This window comes from Aspergillus multicolor (genome assembly GCF_047715735.1).
Source record: "Aspergillus multicolor strain CBS 133.54 unplaced genomic scaffold BDW74scaffold_2, whole genome shotgun sequence".
Taxonomy (NCBI): Eukaryota; Fungi; Ascomycota; class Eurotiomycetes; order Eurotiales; family Aspergillaceae; genus Aspergillus; species Aspergillus multicolor.
Window position 1 is genome coordinate 2,295,323 of NW_027395953.1, and position 19,954 is coordinate 2,315,276.

The following is a 19,954-nucleotide window of genomic DNA, read 5'->3' on the forward strand; positions in this document are numbered from 1 at the left end:
GCCGCTCGCACTTCATCTCCATGCCTCAGTCCAGCTCTCGCTCCCTTCAGCGCCCTTCCAGCACACCTTCCCTCTACTCCCCTTGACAGGCAGTAGCTTGCTCGTGTGCGCCTGAGAATGGCGCCTAGAAAGCCCTCCACCACGGCAGAAGTCGCCTTAGTTCCTCTGAAGAACTGCCTTGTGAATCTGCCGCCTTCGCTTGTCTCTCTGCTGGTCAACGCCAATACGGTAGGGTATCCCGTCAAACCCTCTGGGACTTGACAATTGTATGCTGACAGGCTTTTTTTGTGATTAGGCTGCACAAAATGTGATCGTCGAGTTACAATTTCGCCCGACCAGTCGAGCCAGCACCGGCAACCCTACCCCGCGTTCTTGTTATCTGGGGTGGACAGGAATGCCGAGCAAGCGGAGGATTGCGCCTGTCGTGGGAAGGGACGGCATCAACAACTCGTCTTCTACAAGGGAGCAAGACGCGGCAACTGTGGAGTTGGACACCACGTTTGGAAGGGTCCTTGGTCTTAGTGAAGGACAAAGAGTAAGCCTGTTCTGATGATCCTTGCTATTCTGCGACTTGCTAAACTTGCTGCAGGTTGGCATATTTATCCACATTGATCCTCCCGTGGCTCATACAATCAACATTGAGCCATTGACGCCTGAAGACTGGGAGAGTTGGTTATTCTTTTACCTTCGTGCGCACGTCCAAACGCTGACTCTATTCCAGTTATCGAGCTACATGCGACGTTCCTGGAGCTCAACCTCTTGTCGCAAATCCGCGCTCTACCCAATCCTACCTACGCCACACAACAAGCTGATCACATGCATCCTTTAGCACTACACCTCTCCCCTACATCGACAGCAAATATCGTCATCACTTCGTTAACTCCCGTCCCGTCCAATACATCTCCTTTCGCTAAAATTGCGCCTGATGCGGAGGTCATTGTTGCCCCTAAAACGCGTCCAAAGGCAAACACACGGGCGTCTCGTGGGGATAACAGGAGTGTCACCGGCAGCAGTAAAAGAAGTGCTGGAGGAAGAAGCAGTGGAGGAAGCACCGCGCGCGGTAGAAGTAGCAAGTCTGAAACAAGCCGAGGTGCCCTCTACTTTAGAGGGCTTGACCGACAATGGTCCGACCAATATTTTGATGAAGAGGCAGAAGAGGACAGTAATGAGGGTTTCCGTGTCTGGCTTGATCCCGATATTCTGGCATCTAGCGAACTCCGAGGTGCTGACTGGGCATGCGTTACACTCGTTCAGCCTTCTGGGTTGAAAGCACCGCCTGACCCGCAGCAGCAAATGAGTCAAGCTGAGCAAAAGGCTAGTGATGCTGGCAACCCTACGATGAAAATCGTGGCGAAACTACTTCCTTGGATTGATGCACCGGATTCTCAACATGCCGGTCTTTCCTCCGTGCTTTGCTCGGCCATAGGCGCGGAAGGAATGGTAGGCGGTATTATTCGAGTAGAGGCCGCACCACCACCACTACAGCGGTCCGCTACTAGAGCACTCAAAGTTTATCCATTTCTCACGGATGCGACGAAGCGAAATCATGGGCTGAAGTTCGGCGCTGATACTATTGCAGCAAGGGATGCACTTGTGGAGCGTATCAAAGTCCTATATGGCAGCACGGGCTCGGGCAAGGGCTTACTCACAGGTCCTATAACAGATGGTATGGTTCTTCCAAAATCTGACAACCAAGGGACAGTGCCTGCGTTCGACGGGGCTATAATACGGTTTGATCCTCCACTCAAAAGCAATTCCGGTGCGTCCAGGTCGGTGTTTGGGTGGCTATTAGGGTCTGACGCAAAGCTACCCCTCGAAGTTCAAGCTGAAATACCAAGACCGTCGCAACAGAGTGCGTTAAACCTAGCAATGGAGGATCCGATTCCGGCCACTGCTCCTCCCATGGTAGGGATTGACCAGGTTATATCCCAAGCCTTGGACAATCTCAACAAATCTTGTTCTGTTCTGGTGACTGGTGGGCTTGGATCTGGAAAGACTGCGCTGGGTCAGCTCTTGGCGCATCGTTTACAGAAAGAGTCCCTCTTCAATGTGAAGTACTTCTCGTGTCGGAAACTTGTGACGGATGAGACTCGTATTTCCAACATCAAAGAGACCTTGAGCCGCTTGTTCATGTCCGCCGCATGGTGCGCTCGCCTTGGCGGGCAGTCGGCTGTAATTTTGGACGATCTTGACAAGCTGTGCCCGGTCGAAACTGAGTTGCAAGTGGGCGGGGACAACGGCCGTAGCCGCCAGAATAGTGAGGTAATCTGCTCTATGGTTCGCGAGTTTTGCGCTATGAACTCGGGCGTTGTGCTCCTTGCAACAGCGCAGTCCAAAGAGTCGTTGAACAACGTTATCGTGGGCGGGCATGTGGTTCGAGAGGTTATACATTTGCGGGCCCCCGACAAAGAAGGAAGACGCAAAGTCCTTGAGTATCTTACCAGTCAGGATCGTGGAGCTTCGATTACCACGACAGAGTCCGGACCATCGAATCTCACCAATGGCCACGCGAGGACGATCAGTACGTCGACGAATGATTCATGGCTAGACCCTTCGAATCCTGATAGTCGACCTACGTCTTCTAGTGGTGATGGTTTTATCCTTGGGCGGGACGTCGACTTTCTCGACCTGGCTGGAAAGACTGACGGATTCATGCCCGGGGACTTGGGACTGCTGGTAGCTCGCGCACGTAATGAGGCTCTCATTCGATCTGTGACCGAGGCATCCGACGAGTCAAAGGCAATCATGCTTGGGTCAGCAGACTTCGATAACGCCATTAAGGGATTTACCCCGGCCTCGCTACGCAATGTGACCCTCACTTCATCTACTACTACATTCTCCGCTATTGGTGGGCTGCACGAGACAAGAAAGATGCTTCTGGAAACACTACAATACCCGACAAAGTATGCTCCTATTTTTGCACAGTGCCCGCTGCGGCTGCGGTCTGGTTTGCTTCTCTACGGATTCCCTGGATGTGGTAAAACTCTACTGGCTAGTGCGGTGGCAGGCGAGTGTGGCCTCAACTTTATCAGCGTAAAAGGGCCTGAGATTCTCAACAAGTACATCGGTGCTAGTGAGAAGAGTGTACGAGATTTATTCGAACGAGCGCAGGCAGCTCGGCCGTGCATCCTCTTCTTCGATGAGTTCGATAGTATTGCGCCTAAGCGTGGGCATGACTCGACTGGCGTGACAGATCGAGTAGTCAACCAGCTTCTTACTCAAATGGATGGAGCTGAGGGTCTCTCGGGGGTATATGTCCTTGCGGCCACATCTCGACCGGATCTTATTGACCCCGCGCTGCTTCGGCCTGGTCGTTTGGACAAGTCCTTACTTTGTGATATGCCAAATCATGCTGACCGAGCGGACATCATCCAGGCCGTTAGCAAGAAGCTTCTAATGAGCGAGGAGGTGGTGGCCAGGCTAGATGAGGTTGCAGCGCGCACAGCAGGATTCTCTGGTGCTGATTTACAGGCCGTGGTCTACAATGCACATCTAGAGGCGGTACATGATGCGCTAGGAGATCGTTCTGGCGATAAGCCACAAGCGAAAACCGCGAAGTCGTCCACCCCCAGCACAAGCAGTCGCTCGTTCATTCAGTTTCTTTATTCTGATCTTGAGCAGCGAGCTGGATCCGTGGCAATGCCGGCGCCAGCAGTGGTGGCATCCAAACTTGATGCGCTGAAGAACGCACGACGCCGCCAACGGCAACTCGAGCAAGGCGGCTCTTACTCGGCATCAACAAGCGCGACAGCCAATTCTCATGAGCCAGGGGTGGATGAGAGTCGTGAAGAGATCATAGTGCGGTGGGAGCACATGGAGCGGTCTTTGAACACAACCCGCAGTTCACTTAGCGAAACCGAGCGGAGACGCCTGCTAGGTATCTATCGGGAGTTTGTGGAGGGCCGAGACGGGGAAATGCCGAACGGAGAAGGGGGGAGGGAGGTTGGAGGACGAACGAGTTTGATGTAGAATATGATAGATATAGATGACATTTAGGTGTATATTATTCGCCTCAGAGTACGCGAATGTCGGCCGATACAAATCCCGCTATCGGAATGCCGAGCGGGTACAGCGGCGGGGGGAGATCTGCCAACTGCCGGCGCGTTGTCGCCGTTCGCTTTACATATACGGCTTGCCTAGTTCTATGAATTGACGAGGTACGAAGGAGATCATTAAGTTCTGGGCGAGTTAACCTGAAAGATCTCAACTGTCATTAGGTACTGATCGGCACTGACAGGCGTTTGAGGCGAGTCAAGCGACCGTTACGGCGCTCGGCCCCAGGGCCCCGAACGTTGGCACCTTCCGGATGGGGAAATCTGGGGTCAAGTCAGGTGACCATATGCCGAGGGCCGAGCAATGTGGATGAATGACGAGCATGTCCTGGTATAGCCGGAGCCATGGATGCCTCTTTAATAATCGTTTCTCCGATATTCAGGTTTTTGTAACCTATCTAGACTCACATCTTCTCTCCTAGACCTCTCTGTCTCTCTTTCGCGGCTTCCTTGTCATCCTCTCGTTCGCTTTCCTCCCCCGCATTCTCTCCATTGCCAAGCCGTCCCCATCCCCGACTTATCCTCTTCTCCGAAATGCCTGTCTCTTCACAATACCCGTCGGTCGATATTCCCAATGTCGACCTGTGGACGTTCCTTTTTGAGCGGAAGGATAGGAAATTTCCCGATGACAAAGGTGAGTCTACTCCGCATTCTCTTCCCTGGCATCTACTAAATCGCTGTAGCTATCTACACGGATGCGGACACGCGACGCTCCTATACCTTCAACGATGTGAAACAATCCGCTATTGCGTTTGGCCAGGGCCTGAAGTCTATCTTCGACTGGCGCAAAGGCGATGTTCTCGCTCTCTACACCCCCAACAGCATTGATACCCCGGTGGTTATGTACGGCACGCTCTGGGCAGGAGGCATCGTATCCCCATCCAATCCCGCTTACACCGTCGAGGAACTCGCGTTTCAACTGAGGAACTCAGGTGCAAAGGCTGTCGCCACCCAACTGCCTGTTCTCCCTGTCGCGCGGGCCGCCGCGAAACAGGTCGGTATTCCCGAAGACCGCATTATCCTCATTGGCGACCAGCGCGACCCTGAGGCTAGGTTCAAACACTTTACCTCCATTCGCAACATTTCCGGAGCCACTCGCTTCCGTCGCTCCAAGATCAACCCGGAGAAGGATCTCTCATTCCTTGTCTACAGCTCTGGTACCACTGGTGTTCCAAAGGGTGTCATGCTCAGCCATCGCAACATCGTTGCCAACAGTCTTCAGCTGGCTTCAGGTGAGGCAGGTAACCTCCAGTGGAATGGGGGCGCAGACGGCAAGGGTGACCGTCTACTCGCCTTCCTTCCATTCTTCCACATTTACGGTACGTTTTATACACTCGTCTGGAAGGTCATTCAACTAATGGTTTCTAGGCTTGACTTGTCTTGTGCATCAAACAATTTACCAGGGGTATGAGCTCTTCGTCATGGCCAAGTTCGACCTCGAAAAGTGGTGCCAGCACGTGCAGAACTACCGTATCACATTCAGTTATGTCGTACCCCCGGTCGTTCTTCTGCTAGGCAAGCACCCCGTTGTCGAGAAGTACGATCTTTCCAGCCTGCGCATGATGAACTCCGGTGCCGCGCCGCTTACCCAGGAACTGGTCGAAGCCGTCTACAAGCGCCTCCGCGTTGGCATCAAGCAGGGATATGGTCTGAGTGAAACTAGCCCTACCACCCACACACAGCCTTGGAGCGAATGGCGCGAGAGTGTCGGCTCAGTTGGCAAGCTCCTTCCCAACATGGAGGCTAAATACATGACCATGCCCGAGGACGGTTCAGAACCCGCCGAAGTGCCCACTGGTGAAGTCGGCGAGCTCTATCTCCGTGGGCCCAACGTCTTCCAAGGCTACCACAACAACCCGGCCGCAACAGCAGACTCCATCTCCCCAGATGGGTGGTTCCGCACAGGCGATGTCGGCTACCAAGACCCCAAGGGCAACTTCTACATCACCGACCGCGTCAAGGAACTCATCAAGTACAAGGGCTTCCAGGTTGCTCCTGCTGAGCTCGAGGGTATCCTAGTGGACAATGATTCAATCGATGATGTTGCCGTCATCGGTATCGAGAGTGCCGAGCATGGGACAGAGGTCCCTGTTGCTTTTGTCGTGCGGAGCGCGAAGAGCCAGAACTCTGGGGTCTCGGCCGCAGACGAAGCAGCCAGTATTGCAAAATGGTTGGAGGGCAAGGTCGCACACCATAAGCGTTTGCGTGGTGGTGTGCGCTTTGTTGATGAGATCCCGAAGAGTGCGGCAGGAAAGATCCTGCGAAGATTGCTGAAGAAGAAGGCGCTGGAGGAGACGGCTGCGCCGAAGGCGAAGCTATAGTCAATCATCGTAAAGTAGATATGTGTTTTTGTGATATCCTGTCAGCGGTGCATGTATATAGATTGTAATATATACAACCAGGAGCAAATCTTCAGAGAATATATATGTTCATTAGATTCGTTTCAAAACATAAGCTCACATTCTGATTATATAGCCGTCGATTCATCCCATGCCATCTAAGCATCCAACCCAAACCGCTTGACCATACCATCCACATCCTCGCCCTCCACAACATCAACCTTGTCCCTTACAACTCTCTCAACCGCAACCGCGACCTCCTCCTCTCCATTCAGCAGATCAAACCAACCCTTAGCCCCATCCTTCGCCAAAAGCGCGTCCGCGACCCTAGCCACATCCTCACGCGACACCTTACCCTCACTCTTCGTCTTGCCCAACGTAACCTTCCCCGTCGCCGGCTCATCAGTCAAAAGCCCGGGGCGGAGACAAATCGCATCCAGCACACCCATCTTCCCGCTCGCAGTCTTCTTGGTACGCGCCGCCGCATGCGCAGTCAGGTACTCGTCGGCCTCGAGCTTCGCCTTCGCGTACGTGGGCAGGACGTTGTCGAATGTATTGCGGCTGTGGCTCCAGTCTGCGTCCGTGAACCAGGAGGGCTTGGTGCGCCGGGAGCCAATCCAGGAGACGAGGAGGAACTTCTTCACGCGCGGGTGCAGGTATGAGGCGTCGATGAAGGCTTTCGCGGCGGTTTCGTCGACTGCGATCGTGCGTTGGGGGCCGCCTTTGCCGCCGGCTCCTGTGCGTGCATGTTTGTATTAGCATCCACGCATTTACTCTTCATTTTTTTTCTTCTCATTATTTGTGATGGTTTGGAGGCGAGGTAGACATACCCGCAGACCAAACGACGTAGTCCGGATCAACCTGACTGATGATCTTTGCGGCGTCGGCGGGAGTCTGGATCTCGTCGAGGCTAGAGACAAGGACGTTGAGCTTTCCGCGGGCTTTGTCGGTGTTTGCAAGCGCGAGGATCTCGGACTCGTGGGCTGGGTTGCGGATTACGCTGGTGACGTCCCAGGAGCGTGCGAGGAGGAGGGGGGTTAGGTGGAGGGCGACTTTGCCGTGGCCGCCGAGGAGGAGGACGTTGAGCTTTGACATTGTTGCTTTAGATGTAAGTTAGTTTGACTTAGAATTGTAGATGCTGTGATTGTAGAATCTGGATTGTTAGTTGTATAGGTTAGTTCTGGTTATATGGGAGATCGAATTGAAGTTCTGAAAGCAGCTCTTGCGTGATGCGGGGGAGTGCTCTGCGATTATTAATCTAAGACAACAACGTCATCGACAAGAGTGCAACCCGGGGATGTTTTCTTTTTGCCATTCCTGGAACCACTGAACGCCAGTCAATCAATGCATTATGCAAGTGCAACAGCCGCAAGGGCTCCGGGATTCAAGATTTTCAGATCGAGGTCCGAGTTCAAGTTCATTATTCAAGATGTTGAGCAGCGGGCTTGCCTTGTCCGTTTGCTGCCCGAAGCCCCAGAACGACAGTCCAGACTCCAGAACGCAAGGAAACTCCGAGCCGATGACGTTGAGAAGTCCCGCCCGAATTAATCCTAAGACCAACAGTTCTTTCGCCTTCTAGCGCTGCTTTAGAAGAATCTGACGCGGTCGTCGATTCAAGATCCAGTGCAATTCAACGGTGAGGATTGAGGAGGAGCATGAGAGCACACCGGACAGCCCCAACAAGGCGCAGTTGGTTGGCTACAGGCACTGCCAGGCAGCTGAAAGCCTGAAACACCGGTGGTCTGCGAGTGCGCATCACCCACTGGTGGCCCTGGAGGGGGGAACGGCTTTTGGGGCCCTGGCCGATGAAATTGAAGGGAGATGCTCGCTGCTCCGCCCTCGAGATCTGATTCAGATCGAGCTCTGCATTTTTATTGCAGGAGCTGGCTTGGCCCAGGAGCTCAGACGAAAAGTGAAGAACGACCGATCTGAGGCCTCTGAGCCAGTGATTTCGATACCCAATTCTTCTTCAGTTGCCCCCCTCCTTCTCACCCTTCAAGATTTTGATATAATTAGCTGACTACTCCTGAGCCTACCTAGGGCTTCTGGCTCTCCTACCCCGGCGAATCCATCGCACAGCGCTTACTCGCTATCCGCAAAGGAGGGATACTATTGAACGGACAAGCCGGAGTTGGAGCGACAAGCCTTCCCCGAAGAGGCCTAGCCAGGGGCAGGCAGGTGCCTGTGACGAAGTTCTGGTATTACGCGCTGTAATACCCACATTATTACGCCACGCGCGCGAGTCAACTCTGGTCGGCACCGCGGCAGCGTCTCCAACCCAACGGCTGTCAAAAAAATACCGGTCTTAGAAATCAAAACCTTCTGGATCCAGATTCCAGTCCCTACATCCTGGTTAATATTAATATAAGATTAAGCTCGGACAGAGAAGCCGCGGGGCAGCACGGATGAAAACTCTGATCTTGATCGCACCCGAAAACCTGCGAGATGCAGCAGAGTGCCGGTCGCCATGAGCATGCAGAGACAGAAGCAGTGCACATTGCACAGCGCTATGCTGCCATTTCGTCTCTCGGGTTCTGCAGTGTTCAGCTAGCCTGCTGTAACACAAGGTGATTGCTCAGTTCTAAAGATTGGGGTCAAGGGAGATCCTCCGCGGATGCGACGAATAGCCGCGTAGAATTGTTGGTGAAACACCCGACAGGAAGGGGCAAGTCTTATGGAAGACAGGTCACATACGAGTTCAGCTGATGCAGCGTCGCCATAGTGTGTGAAGACTATCGAATCCGACTTGCTCTTGAGAACTGGACAGAAATGCAGGAGTCCGGGGCTATCGAGGATGGACCATCCCTTGGCACGGAAACAAGAAATACGTGCCAGGAAGCGGTTGATGTCTTGATGAGATCATGCTGTCTTTCCAGGTTATCCCGAGATTCAACCTGTTCATTGTCTTCCTTCGGCCCTGGGGCTTTCGAGACGTTGATGCCGTCTGGAGTTTAGAGGAGAGCCTTCCCGGCATCCTTGAGGGGCTGATTGGGCAACAAGGGTGGGCCTGTACCTTACAGTAACGCAGCATGTCCCATGGTTCCGTACACCTTTATTTCACTGATGGAGTTCATACGGAGTAGATACAGCCTACAGGTTGTTTAGACAATGCGAGATAGCCGCAACCTTCGCACAATGCAAGAGAGTAAGAACTCTATAGGGTCGATTATCCAGGATCAGCAGAGGCAAGACATCCAGTGCCGGAGAGGCCCAGCCATTGTTTGAGCTACCATACAGGGCGCCTTGTTAGTGGACTGTACTGTGCGCGGAGTAAGTAAATGAGTGTGTTGATCGAACCAAAAAACCAGCTGGAGCTGACAAGAGTCTGGCCAGACTTTAGTCTGTGATTCTTCGAGTAATAATCACAATAATTAAATTATTTGATTATTTCCTCAATCCTTGAACTGCACTCCCCGACTGGGATAAAAAATTAAATCGCCGATCGAGATCCTTCCCTCTCCTCGTCCTCACCTTCTCTGACTTCTTGTCTGTCTCTAGTGTCTCGTCGCTCTCTTTCTTTCCTCCCCAGTCACTCTTTCTCCAACACACACTCTCTCTTTCTCTCTCTACTCAATCGTTCGGCTTGTCTCTCCATTCGGACCTGCCTCAGTCTAGGTCCCAGTCCATTCCTTAGAACTCCATACTCTATCGTCGCCTCCGCAGCAGCCACATTCCTCCCATCAACGCCCTCATCGACCCGTCCACCTCGAGCCGATTGACCATTTTATCATCAATTGAGCCTCCAGCTCGAATTCCGGCCATTGTTTGCGACACTCCTCACCCGCGATATTTTGTCGTCCTACACGTCGCATCCAGTGCACGACAGATCGGCCACGGACCGGTTCCGGAATCTGCCCCAGGGGTCTCTGATGCTCGCATTCGCTATCGATTACTGAGCTCTCCTTTTTTGCCCTCGGTCGTTATCTACTGAAGGCTTTGCCTTTCTTTCTTTCACTTGTGCTCAGTAGGTCACTCCCATGTCGCCTCCGCAGTATCGCCTGAGCGATTGGTTCTAACTCGTAAGACTGGCTTGAGCGACATCTTTACTCTCCGCGATAATTGTCCCTGGTGGAATCGTCGCCATCATGAATCGATTCCGCAAGTCGAAGAAGGAGCCCAAGCGGGAAAAGGTGAAGGACGAGATCGTGGTTACTGAAACCAGTGTGCCCCCTACTACATTCGGCGCGATCCTGAAGAAAAACAAAAAAGAACCCGAGCCGAAGCCCGAACTTGACCTCGATCTTTCAAGCGCATTACCGTCTACCGATGATTTCCGAACTAGCTTGCTTATGCCGAAGCTGTCAGCACGATTCAGTATGCTCAGAGAACAGGACGACCCCGAGTCGCTTATCGGAAAGGCCAGTGACGACAGTGTTTTGTTTCCTCGGCGCGCCTCAAGGTTAAACCTTTTCGGTCATAACCCCGGCTTGCTGGCCGACATTGACGAAGTTTCTTCTGCTGGTCGGCCGTCATTCAACCTCGAGCGAGGCTCATATGCGTCGGGGAGCGATGGGTATAATGGAGACGATGATTCGCACCAAGGTAGCAGCATTATGAGTAGGGGTCGCCGTACAGAGGGAAACAACCTGTTTGGAGGACGGCAAAAGGTCTACAAAATTGCGTCTTCAGGGTCTGGTCGCGGCGGTCGGGTAGTCTACGAACATGATGTCGATAATTCGCATTTTCGACGGAAACCCAGTGTAAGGGAAAAGGATGGAGAGGAGCACACAATCTACTCTCCGCAGGAATCCGAAGACGCGCTGTCTACGGTGTCTTCTCACAACCGAACTACGTATTCTTCGACAGCCTCAGGGCCGCTGGGCAATGCTCGCATATCAACCGCCGCGACTTCTGTGGACGAGCAGTCATTGGCCACGTCCCCTGCCCAGACACACAATAGTGGCTCGGACTCTATTGTACCGAAGCCGACGGGCCCCGGCATGGCCGCTGAGCGAGGATCTGTCCGAACTCGCCGTCTGTACGGCCAGGCTTTGGAGCAGTCGGCCCACAGCCAGCAAGCATCTGCTCTTCATCGACTAGAGAGTTTGAGCCGCCAGCGCGCAGGCACTCCAGAAATCCCTTCTCTCAACCGGAACTACTCCCGAAGTGCAGCGAACCTGCGCAATGGGCTCCAGAGACTCACCACTGCCGAACCATCGCCAGCTGCATCCCGCCCTACGAGCCCTCCATCATCCACTACCTCACCATCACGACCACCGATCGAGTCTGAACTCAAACCTCCCAGTTTCGGACAGCCTCCGCTGAGCCCTCCAGTCAGCGAAAATGAAGAGGCAACTCTTATGGCTGCTTTACAGCCAGAAGATCGCGGAAAGGCGACAGCCATGGGCATGTTCAACAAGCCGCGAACAGCATATGATGAGAGTCAATTCTCCCACCGCCAGCTTCAGATGTTTCAAGGTAGAAACACGCCGCCTCTTCAGCAACAATCGTCAGCTCCTGTTCCTCCTCAAGATCTCCAAGCCCGCCAACGGGGGTTCTCTAATGCTAGCCGTCAGTCGCGGTCGAACTCCGCTGGGTCTTCTCACTACAGCGAGGCTCATCGCCCCGGCAGCCGGTCCACTGGTAAGAGTATATATGCGTCTCCTGCTAGACCTGGACAGGTCGCTACTTTCTTTGACAACTCAAGCCCGAGTGAAACTGAGGACGAAGGATATGGACCTGTTTCGCGCGACGACTACTCTATTCATAGCAATCATCCCGCCTTCCGCTCTCAGAATTCATCAAGACCAACAACACCAACAAATGATGAAAGCCATATTACTCTCCCTGAAGTGCGATACTCGGATCTGGGCGACTTGAAGCCCATTGCAGAGCACCGAGAAAGCATCTCCGAGCATCCCAACACCCCTGCGAGCCCTGAGAAGCCTGATTCTCCAACCATACCGGCGGGGCTTGGCCTCAGTGGTCTTGTGCGCACCCATCTTCGGCAAGATAGTGACAAATCTTCGATCTTGCCTCCCCCGTCACCTCGCTTTCCTCCTGTTGCCGAATATGAGGCTCCCCGGGAACCTCGCATAGAGCAGCCCAAGTTCGAGTTCCCGCCTCGACCTCCCACGACTGCGCCGCCCCCTGTTCCAGTAGTTCCAGACCCAATTCCAGATTGGCGAGATGAACTGGGTATCAGCCGACACCAGCGTCAGGGAAGCACGGAGACGCAAAGAGAGCGCGAAGAATTTGCCAAAGAACTGGCGGAGAGGCGAAGACGCGTGCAAGAAAAGCTTCGCGATTTTGCCGATGAAAGCCGTGCGGCGAGCCCTGTTTCTGGCCGCCAGACGCCAGATCTCGGCCAGCCCAAACCCGGAAATGCCTTTGCTCTTCTGAAGAACAAGCCCGGCAAACACCATCTCTTTAGCCGGGGCGAGCACCGTGGGACAAAGGGTCTTCCTTTCGGAAATGCATCCACACCGGCCTTAGTCCCGGATGACCCCTGGGGTGAGGAGGACAAGGTTCCCTTTCCCCTCATTGGCAGACACGGCAACTCCAGCTCTCCTCATGTAGGAGAACGATCTATGCGATCCAGACTTACAAGCTTCGGCCGCCCTAGCCAAGAAGAATCTCGCGAATCGAGCCGCAGTCGTGGCGCGTCTCCTCACTCGAGCTTCCGGTCCCGTAGAGAACGTTCAAGCTCGAACGCATCCAGTCGCTCGAAGAGCCGCTCTCGTCGCGACCGGGACAACCTCACCCCGTTGGAGGAAGACGAGATCAGTTCTGACAACAGCTTTACCCAGGGACGCCGCCGCGTCACCTCTGTGACCTCTTCAACCCGTCCTTCTTTGGAGAACTACGATCGCCCTGCGTATGACAGGGCGCCATCTGCTGCATCAGGCGCATACTTCCAAGACAGCCGGTCCGCAACACCCATTGAACGGCCGTTTGCTGCCCCCTTTGGCAACTCACCTATCATTGGAGCTCCTCGTCCCTCGCCCGCTGCACCACCCTTCTCCGCCAACGCAACACCCCCTTTGTACGATGCGAACAACGACTCTCCAGCCGCGTCCATAACTACTCTCCCGCAACCCCTCCCTCAGCGCGCTGCGGGTCACAACGGCCTTCAAAAACGCCCTATTGACAAAACTAAAATCTCCGAACCTACTTTTATCTCCTGCACCTCCAACGTCCCCACCATCGGTCTTCCTCCCGGCGCAAGCCTGAGCAACGGCATGGAAACCCCTCCTCTTCCTCCAATGAACCCTCGCCGCCGTCGCCAAACAACCACTCAAACCATTATCGGTGCGTTCAAATCGCAGCCTGAGTATGAGCAATACGATGGCCGAGAACGCAGCATCTTTGATGAGAACGAAGGCCAGAAGCGCTCGCGGTCCCGCTCAAGGCCGCGCAACCGCCTGCGCAAGGTCTCTAGCGAGCAGGGCGAACTGAATGCTGCTGCTGCTGCTATGGCTCGGCAGAGTATGGCCCCAAGCGCGATCACAGTGCCATCTCCTACACCTTACCAGCCTCGCATTCCTATGGATGGCGGCATGTTCTGATTAACTGATGTCGATCCTCGACAATTTCCTTTATTCTCTTTTACTTGATGCATGTGTATGTATGTACTAAGATACCTGATCTGTTGGTCTGATGAGAGATACCATTGTGTTTTAGCGGTGGGCTTTCGTGTTATTTATATGATAATATATCATTTCTATCATTCTATACATTGCAGTAAACCGTATAACCTAGTCTTGATCGTATTGACGAACCGGCCGTTGCGAGCATTGGGATGATCTCCCTAAACCACAGCGGTGCCTTGCTGCCCCGGGACCGTACAAAATCAAGTCCAATCTTCGTCCGCCCAACCCATCAAAAAAAAATCCTGTTCAAGCTTGCTTCCTTGTTTCTTCGCATGCGGGTCTTTCTGTTTCGTACTCGGTGTTCACATAGAATAGGGAGAGGAGGGGTGAGCGGACGGAGCAAAGGTTCAGCGCGTTAAGACGCCGGGTGATCGGATGTCCGACAGCTGAGTGTATAAGCAGGCTCGATCTCGGTTGGAGACGATGGTTCAAACCTGCTTAAGTCGTTCGAGGGTGTGAAAAGCGCTGGTACGTTGTTGGCGAGTAACGGGATCGTGGTCGCGATGAGTGTGGGGAACGGACGGGTGTTCTCAACGTACAAGTTGGCAAACTGGACAATCTCGAATACCAGGAAATATACCTTCTAGATAGACAGCCTCTTAGTATTCTGAGACTCTGGACAGATAACTGAAGAAAGTAAAAGAGATTTGGTCGGCTGGGGTAGGAGTTTGCTGGGCTGAGGAAAGACTGCCTAGATTTTTGGTTAGCGGCCACCTGGTTACTTTTCCTTGCGTTGGTCCAGGATATCAAAGGCCTATTATTGTCCCTCTTTGTTTGTTTTGAATGGGAAAGGTTAACTCATTCTTCAAACCAAGATGTTAGCTAGTGAACAGAGGTGATACTAAGTCACGTGGAAGAAAAGCCCTATACAAAGATTCTGAAAGGCTTCATGTTTGCTTTATGGCACTGCACAGAACAACACAAATACAGGCCCAGAACTGGATAGCAGCATTAAAGCAAATGCGAATAGCAAAACAGCTTGTTCTCTTTGCATCTAGAACCAAACTTCCTGAGCCACATAGTACCAGACAATGCCAAGCCAGAACAACAACAAGCTGAAGACCTTCATCGCCCCGGCGATGCTAGTGAGACACAATCTAGAAGAGAAAAGTCTCTTCTCTCTCCTCTTTCTCCCTTCCTTCTTCTTTCCCAACACCATCCTCTCCATCAACCTTCATATCCATCCACATCAGCCTCCATACCCATCCACATCTCAAACCAACCACAATCCTCCAGACCAACCATACCAACAATCCCAACCATAAACCCCAATGACCCCCCGCAAAGGCAAGAAGAAAGCATGGTAAGACGCAACACATACTGCACCTCCGAGCTCCCCTCCGCCGTGCGCGACCTCGACGCCTTCTTCGGCATTGGGCGCTCCCACCCCAGTCTCCCCGAGCCACCCGATTCACCGATCTCTTGGACCCCTCCGCTAAGGCGTACTTGCAGCGTTGGAAAGATGACCTCGTCGGACTTTGGCCCTGAGCTGGACGATATTGTCGATGAGCTTGTGTTGCCGCAGGTCGATGGGACTGGGGCGCGGCGCAAGGCGAAGAAGAGGAGGAATGTTGCGAGGAAGAAGAAGGATAAGGAGATGGAACAGAGGCCTGCTGAAGAGGTTGACGAGGTTGAGGATAGTCAGAATGAAACTGCGGATGGTGTGACGGTGCAGGTCGAAGAGCTGGTCGGTAGTACTGGCAATGGCCTCGAAGATTCGCCTGATGGAGATAGAGACGCTGCCGCGACGCGTCCTCAACCGTCTGAAGGGCCCGGGATGTCTCGAGTCAATGGCGTGTTTATCGTCCATGGGGATCGCGGTGTTAAGGCCTCGACGCCTAACCCCGAGCCCGAGCTGGAATTCGCTCATGAGATGGAACTGGAGGCGCCCCAGCAACCGGAACAGGCACATGAACAACAGGAGCAGGAGCAAGAGCAGGATCAGGAAGACGAACAGCTTCATCTCCAGGACAACCTCGTCTGCCACATTCACTACCGCCCTCTGTGCCAGTTCAACCCCGTCTGCTGCTACCACAAGCCTTCGATTGGCTGCGGCTGTCCTCCTCGCTGGTCGTGCTGCTGCATTCACCACGCCGGTGACTGTTGCTACTGTCAAGGCCAGTCGGCTGCTGAGGATCCTGAGCCGGAGCTGCAGCCTGACCTTGAGCCGGAGCCTGAGGAGGTTGCCATTGAAGATATTGCCATTGACGAGCAAGTTATCATTGAGGAAGTCGACGGGTCGAAAACTCTCTCAGTCGCGTTTTGCTCTTCCCCTACCACGCCTCCTGACTCTGAGCCTGAGCCTTTACCTGAATCCCAACGTGTTTCTGATTTTCTTTCTGACCCTCCTCCTCCTCCTCAACCTGAACACAACACAACCACCACCACTACCACCACCACCACCTTCACTGCCTCAGCAAGCACCCCCGAGAAGCCTTCTGGTGTCGAAGTCGTCGTTACTCCTCCCTCTCCTATCCTCGATAAAACCACCGAGCCTCTCCTCCCATTGGAATCTGACGAAGATCAAGAGACCACCCCCGACATGGCCGCTAGCCAGCTCTCTAGCGAGCTCATCGCCATGATGGAGTGTGGACACATGAGTGACCTGAAGATCACCCTCCACTCCGCGCACAACGAATTCTGGAAAGTCACGATGACGGCTCACAAGTGTATTTTGGCACGCAGTCCCCTCATTACCAACATCCTGAAAAACGATCCCAACTGCGTCGAGATCCAAGTTTATGCTGGCGAACAGTTCAACATGCTCAAGGCATGGGAACAAGCTGTCCACCATATTTACGGCAGAGAGCTGCTTGACCTGGATACGCTCAAGCCAACTACTCTGGGAGGACTGGGCTATGACCCGTTCCCCGGCTACGATGCCGAGTACCCCTTCTCCCTCAGGTTGGCCATGGTGGAAATGGCGCTGGGTTATGCCGCTTCTGGGGCCTTTTTCTACAGTACTAGCCTCGCGGATAGAGGATTTCGTCTTGCTCTTGAGCTGATGGACTGGGAGACTCTCGAGCAAATCCTTGTGTTTGGGCTTCGCACCGAGCAATTCTGTGTTACTCTTCCAAATCTCCCTTGGCTGAAGAAGTCTGCTTCTGATTCCGACAAGTCCCAGGGCGATGCTGCCAAAGCAACTGAGAGCAAAGCTGCTAAGGGAAACTCCAAGAGCACCAGTCCTAGCGACAGTAACACTGCCAGCCTGGACTACGAGATGATGGCCATTGCTGAGCCACCCTACCCCATCGGTCTCCTCCAAGCAGACTGGTCACGTCGCATCATCGCCTCTGCACTGAGCTTCCTGGCCGACAATGTCAAGTCGGACTTCAAGCTCTACAGCTCCGCGGAGTCGAAAGTTCTCCCTGAGCGTATCCCAGAGTTCTTAAAGACCGCTCCTAAGACTCCCGTGTCTGCCACACCTGCCACACCTACTACACCTGTCAAAGAGAAAAGCAGCCAGAGTGCTCCTGCTGCTGTAGCCAGTCCCGTCACCACTCCACCCTCGGCACCGACACCCTCAGACCCACGTCTCGCCAATATGCAGTTTGGCTCCTTGCCTAGTCTAAACCAGCGAAATCTCGAGGAGATGGAGAGAAAGGCTAGGGAGCAGTCTGCGTCCAGGCACACCCCCGATACACCCACTCCCCGTGGTAGAACGTCTATACCTCCTGTTGTTGATGGTATTGGCGAAGAAATCCTCGTTCCATCCGCCGTTTTTCTCTCCCTTCCCTTCCACGAACTCAAGTTCACCTTCTCCATGATGTCGGGCCGCGGCGTGATGACCCAGGCCATTGCAAAGGCCATTGTTGACGAGCGTGAGGCACGCCGTCGCCAAGCTTTGAAAAACTACGCTGCTCACTTGCTCGCCGCGAACACTAAGCGGAAGGGCGACACCGTCACTGTCTTTACTGGTGTTGCTCGACCTGGTGAAGGGGCCTCTGCCGGCGCAGTGACTCTAACTAACACCACTGCCGCCCCTATTACCACTGTTAAGCAAGGTAGGCCAAAGGGCAAGGCGCGCAAGGCAGCCAAGAAGGCGAAGGAAGCTGGTGAGGGAAATGTGAGCTCGAAGGAAGCTCAAACTGAGCAGGCAACTGCAATTGTTGTGCACTTGCCCCCTGACCTCAAGGATCTCTGCTACCGCGAGTTCTACACCAGCAATTTCGTTGGCGGCGGCGGCGACTGGGCTGACGATCAGGGCTACACGATGGACATTGAGGTGGCTCTTGACAGAGAGTGGGCCGGCTTTGAATATTGATTCTCTCGCCCTGGGTTTTTGACTGTCGTTGAGTGTTCGACTTGGATGTTCACACCTCACTTCTGACTGACATCTCTCATGATTACGTCTTTTGGTTTCGAGAGGAGCTTCGACAGATGTTATGACTCGAGCAAAGCCTTGGATGAAACGGCATGTTATCACACTATGTACAGAGTATTTTTCACTGGTCCTCCATCTCCGCTCCTCGTTGTGTTTTGTTCCTGAAATGTTTCTCATCTCGATGTAATGACGCTGGAAAGCCACGATAATAATGATAGTGAATCATTTGCTTCTTTGAGTCTTCTATGTACACTCTATCCGTCTCATCCTGTGGGTATCAGTATCTACAGCCTCGACCCATGCAGTCACGACTTGTCCGGGAATCCAAAGTCCACTCCGAACGGCGGGTAGACGTAGCGCTGGAATGCATTCTTCGCCGCCAGCTCAGCCGAGTACTTGCCAATCAGCTCAACATCTTCAGGCTCCAGCTTAACCAGCTTCCTGTTCTCCTCGATGCGCGAGGGCGTCACGGACTTGGCGAGGACGGAGGAGCCACGGGCCACTGTAACAGACAAGATTAGCCTCATCTCACTCACACAGACAGCAATGAGAAAAGGAATAAGGGAAAAGACATACAATGCCAGCTCAACAAAACCGTCGCAGGCGTAACGTCCCTCCGCTCCGCAACAGTAACAATAGCCTCCTCCTTAAACAGCGGGCTCCCCGTGCTGCCGAGCGGACTATACGCCGTAATCAGGATCCCCTTCTCCTTACACAGATCCACAATCTCCTGCTGCGGCAGCGCAGGGTGGTTCTCGATCTGGTTGACCGCCGGAACAATCTTCACCTGCGGCAATAGTTCCTCGAGATACCGCTTCGAGTAGTTCGATACACCAATGGCTTTTACCTTCTCGGGATTCTTCTCAATGAGCTCCTCCATCCCCTTCCACGTCGTGACGTGGCTGTGGCTGCGGACAAGATCACGGCTCCCGTCTGGCAGCTTGGGGAACAGCTCGTGATTGCCGTTGGAGTTCATGGCGAGCGGCCAGTGGACGAGGTACAGGTCTACGTAGTCCAATCCGAGCTTTTGGAGGGAGAGGTTAAGTGCCTCTTCGATGCGCGTGTGGTACGTGCACCAGAGTTTCGTGGTCACGAAGATCTCGGACCGTTTGACGAGTCCCTCAGAAAGCGCGCGCTTGATCCCCTCGCCGACTTCGGTTTCGTTGCCGTAGCATTGCGCGGCGTCGATGTGGCGGTAGCCGGATTTCAGGGCGTGGTAGACAGCGGCGCTGACTTCGCCGGGGGCGGATTGCCATGTTCCTTTTGTCGAAGTTAGTTTGGGCTTTTGGGGGTCTGGGGGTTTGGGGTGATGGCATACCGAGACCGAGCGCGGGGATGTCGGCGCCGGTGTTGAGCTTGTAGGCTGTGTCTGCGAGGGACATTTTGACGTTGATGTTATGGTGTTATTTGGCGAGATAGAAAGAGGGAAATGAGAGAGAAGGAAAAAGGAAAAGTAGAATTGCAAAGAGAGCAGCGGAGTGATATACCCCGGGGCCGCTGTACCTGGATGGGGGGGAGGGGGAGGGGCATTGGCATCGGGCCAAATCGCCCCGGTGAGAGGACAAGTAATTCCATCAACCGGAGGAGTTCCGAGAGCTGGCCCGGTTGCTGGTATTGTGCTTAATTAGCTGCCAATCACAAGGACGG

General features: G+C 53.7%; 6 protein-coding genes across 6 annotated transcripts; 4 read left to right on the top strand and 2 right to left on the bottom strand.

Annotated features, from left to right (window-relative positions):
* Positions 1-23: 23 nt before the first annotated feature.
* On the top strand, positions 24-4,278 carry pex1 (AAA family ATPase peroxin 1). Its single transcript, XM_073733029.1, has 4 exons — positions 24-228; positions 296-535; positions 590-668; positions 722-4,278. Exons 1-4 carry the CDS (start codon positions 118-120, stop codon positions 3,967-3,969), a joined length of 3,678 nt encoding a protein of 1,225 aa, XP_073589154.1. The 5' UTR covers positions 24-117; the 3' UTR covers positions 3,970-4,278.
* BDW74DRAFT_186433 (acyl--CoA ligase) lies at positions 4,279-6,457 on the top strand. The gene is made up of 3 exons (XM_073731263.1): positions 4,279-4,686; positions 4,736-5,371; positions 5,421-6,457. The coding sequence occupies exons 1-3, from the start codon at positions 4,587-4,589 to the stop codon at positions 6,371-6,373; spliced, it is 1,689 nt and encodes a 562-aa protein (XP_073589155.1). The 5' UTR covers positions 4,279-4,586; the 3' UTR covers positions 6,374-6,457.
* BDW74DRAFT_145047 (uncharacterized protein) lies at positions 6,457-8,068 on the bottom strand. The gene is made up of 2 exons (XM_073723144.1): positions 7,222-8,068; positions 6,457-7,127 (listed from the first exon to the last, which is right to left on the bottom strand). Exons 1-2 carry the CDS (start codon positions 7,484-7,486, stop codon positions 6,550-6,552), a joined length of 843 nt encoding a protein of 280 aa, XP_073589156.1. The 5' UTR covers positions 7,487-8,068; the 3' UTR covers positions 6,457-6,549.
* Positions 8,069-9,887: 1,819 nt separating this feature from the next.
* On the top strand, positions 9,888-14,056 carry BDW74DRAFT_145049 (uncharacterized protein). The gene is made up of 2 exons (XM_073723145.1): positions 9,888-10,355; positions 10,416-14,056. Exon 2 carries the CDS (start codon positions 10,477-10,479, stop codon positions 13,897-13,899), a length of 3,423 nt encoding a protein of 1,140 aa, XP_073589157.1. The 5' UTR covers positions 9,888-10,355; positions 10,416-10,476; the 3' UTR covers positions 13,900-14,056.
* A 1,227-nt stretch (positions 14,057-15,283) lies between these two features.
* BDW74DRAFT_173889 (uncharacterized protein) lies at positions 15,284-18,247 on the top strand (the record flags this gene model as incomplete). The annotated part of the gene is made up of 1 exon (XM_073727896.1): positions 15,284-18,247. The coding sequence occupies one exon, from the start codon at positions 15,284-15,286 to the stop codon at positions 18,245-18,247; it is 2,964 nt and encodes a 987-aa protein (XP_073589158.1).
* A 277-nt stretch (positions 18,248-18,524) lies between these two features.
* On the bottom strand, positions 18,525-19,826 carry BDW74DRAFT_51887 (putative glycerol dehydrogenase). The gene is made up of 3 exons (XM_073733030.1): positions 19,626-19,826; positions 18,884-19,567; positions 18,525-18,809 (listed from the first exon to the last, which is right to left on the bottom strand). The coding sequence occupies exons 1-3, from the start codon at positions 19,687-19,689 to the stop codon at positions 18,613-18,615; spliced, it is 945 nt and encodes a 314-aa protein (XP_073589159.1). The 5' UTR covers positions 19,690-19,826; the 3' UTR covers positions 18,525-18,612.
* Positions 19,827-19,954: the final 128 nt, after the last annotated feature.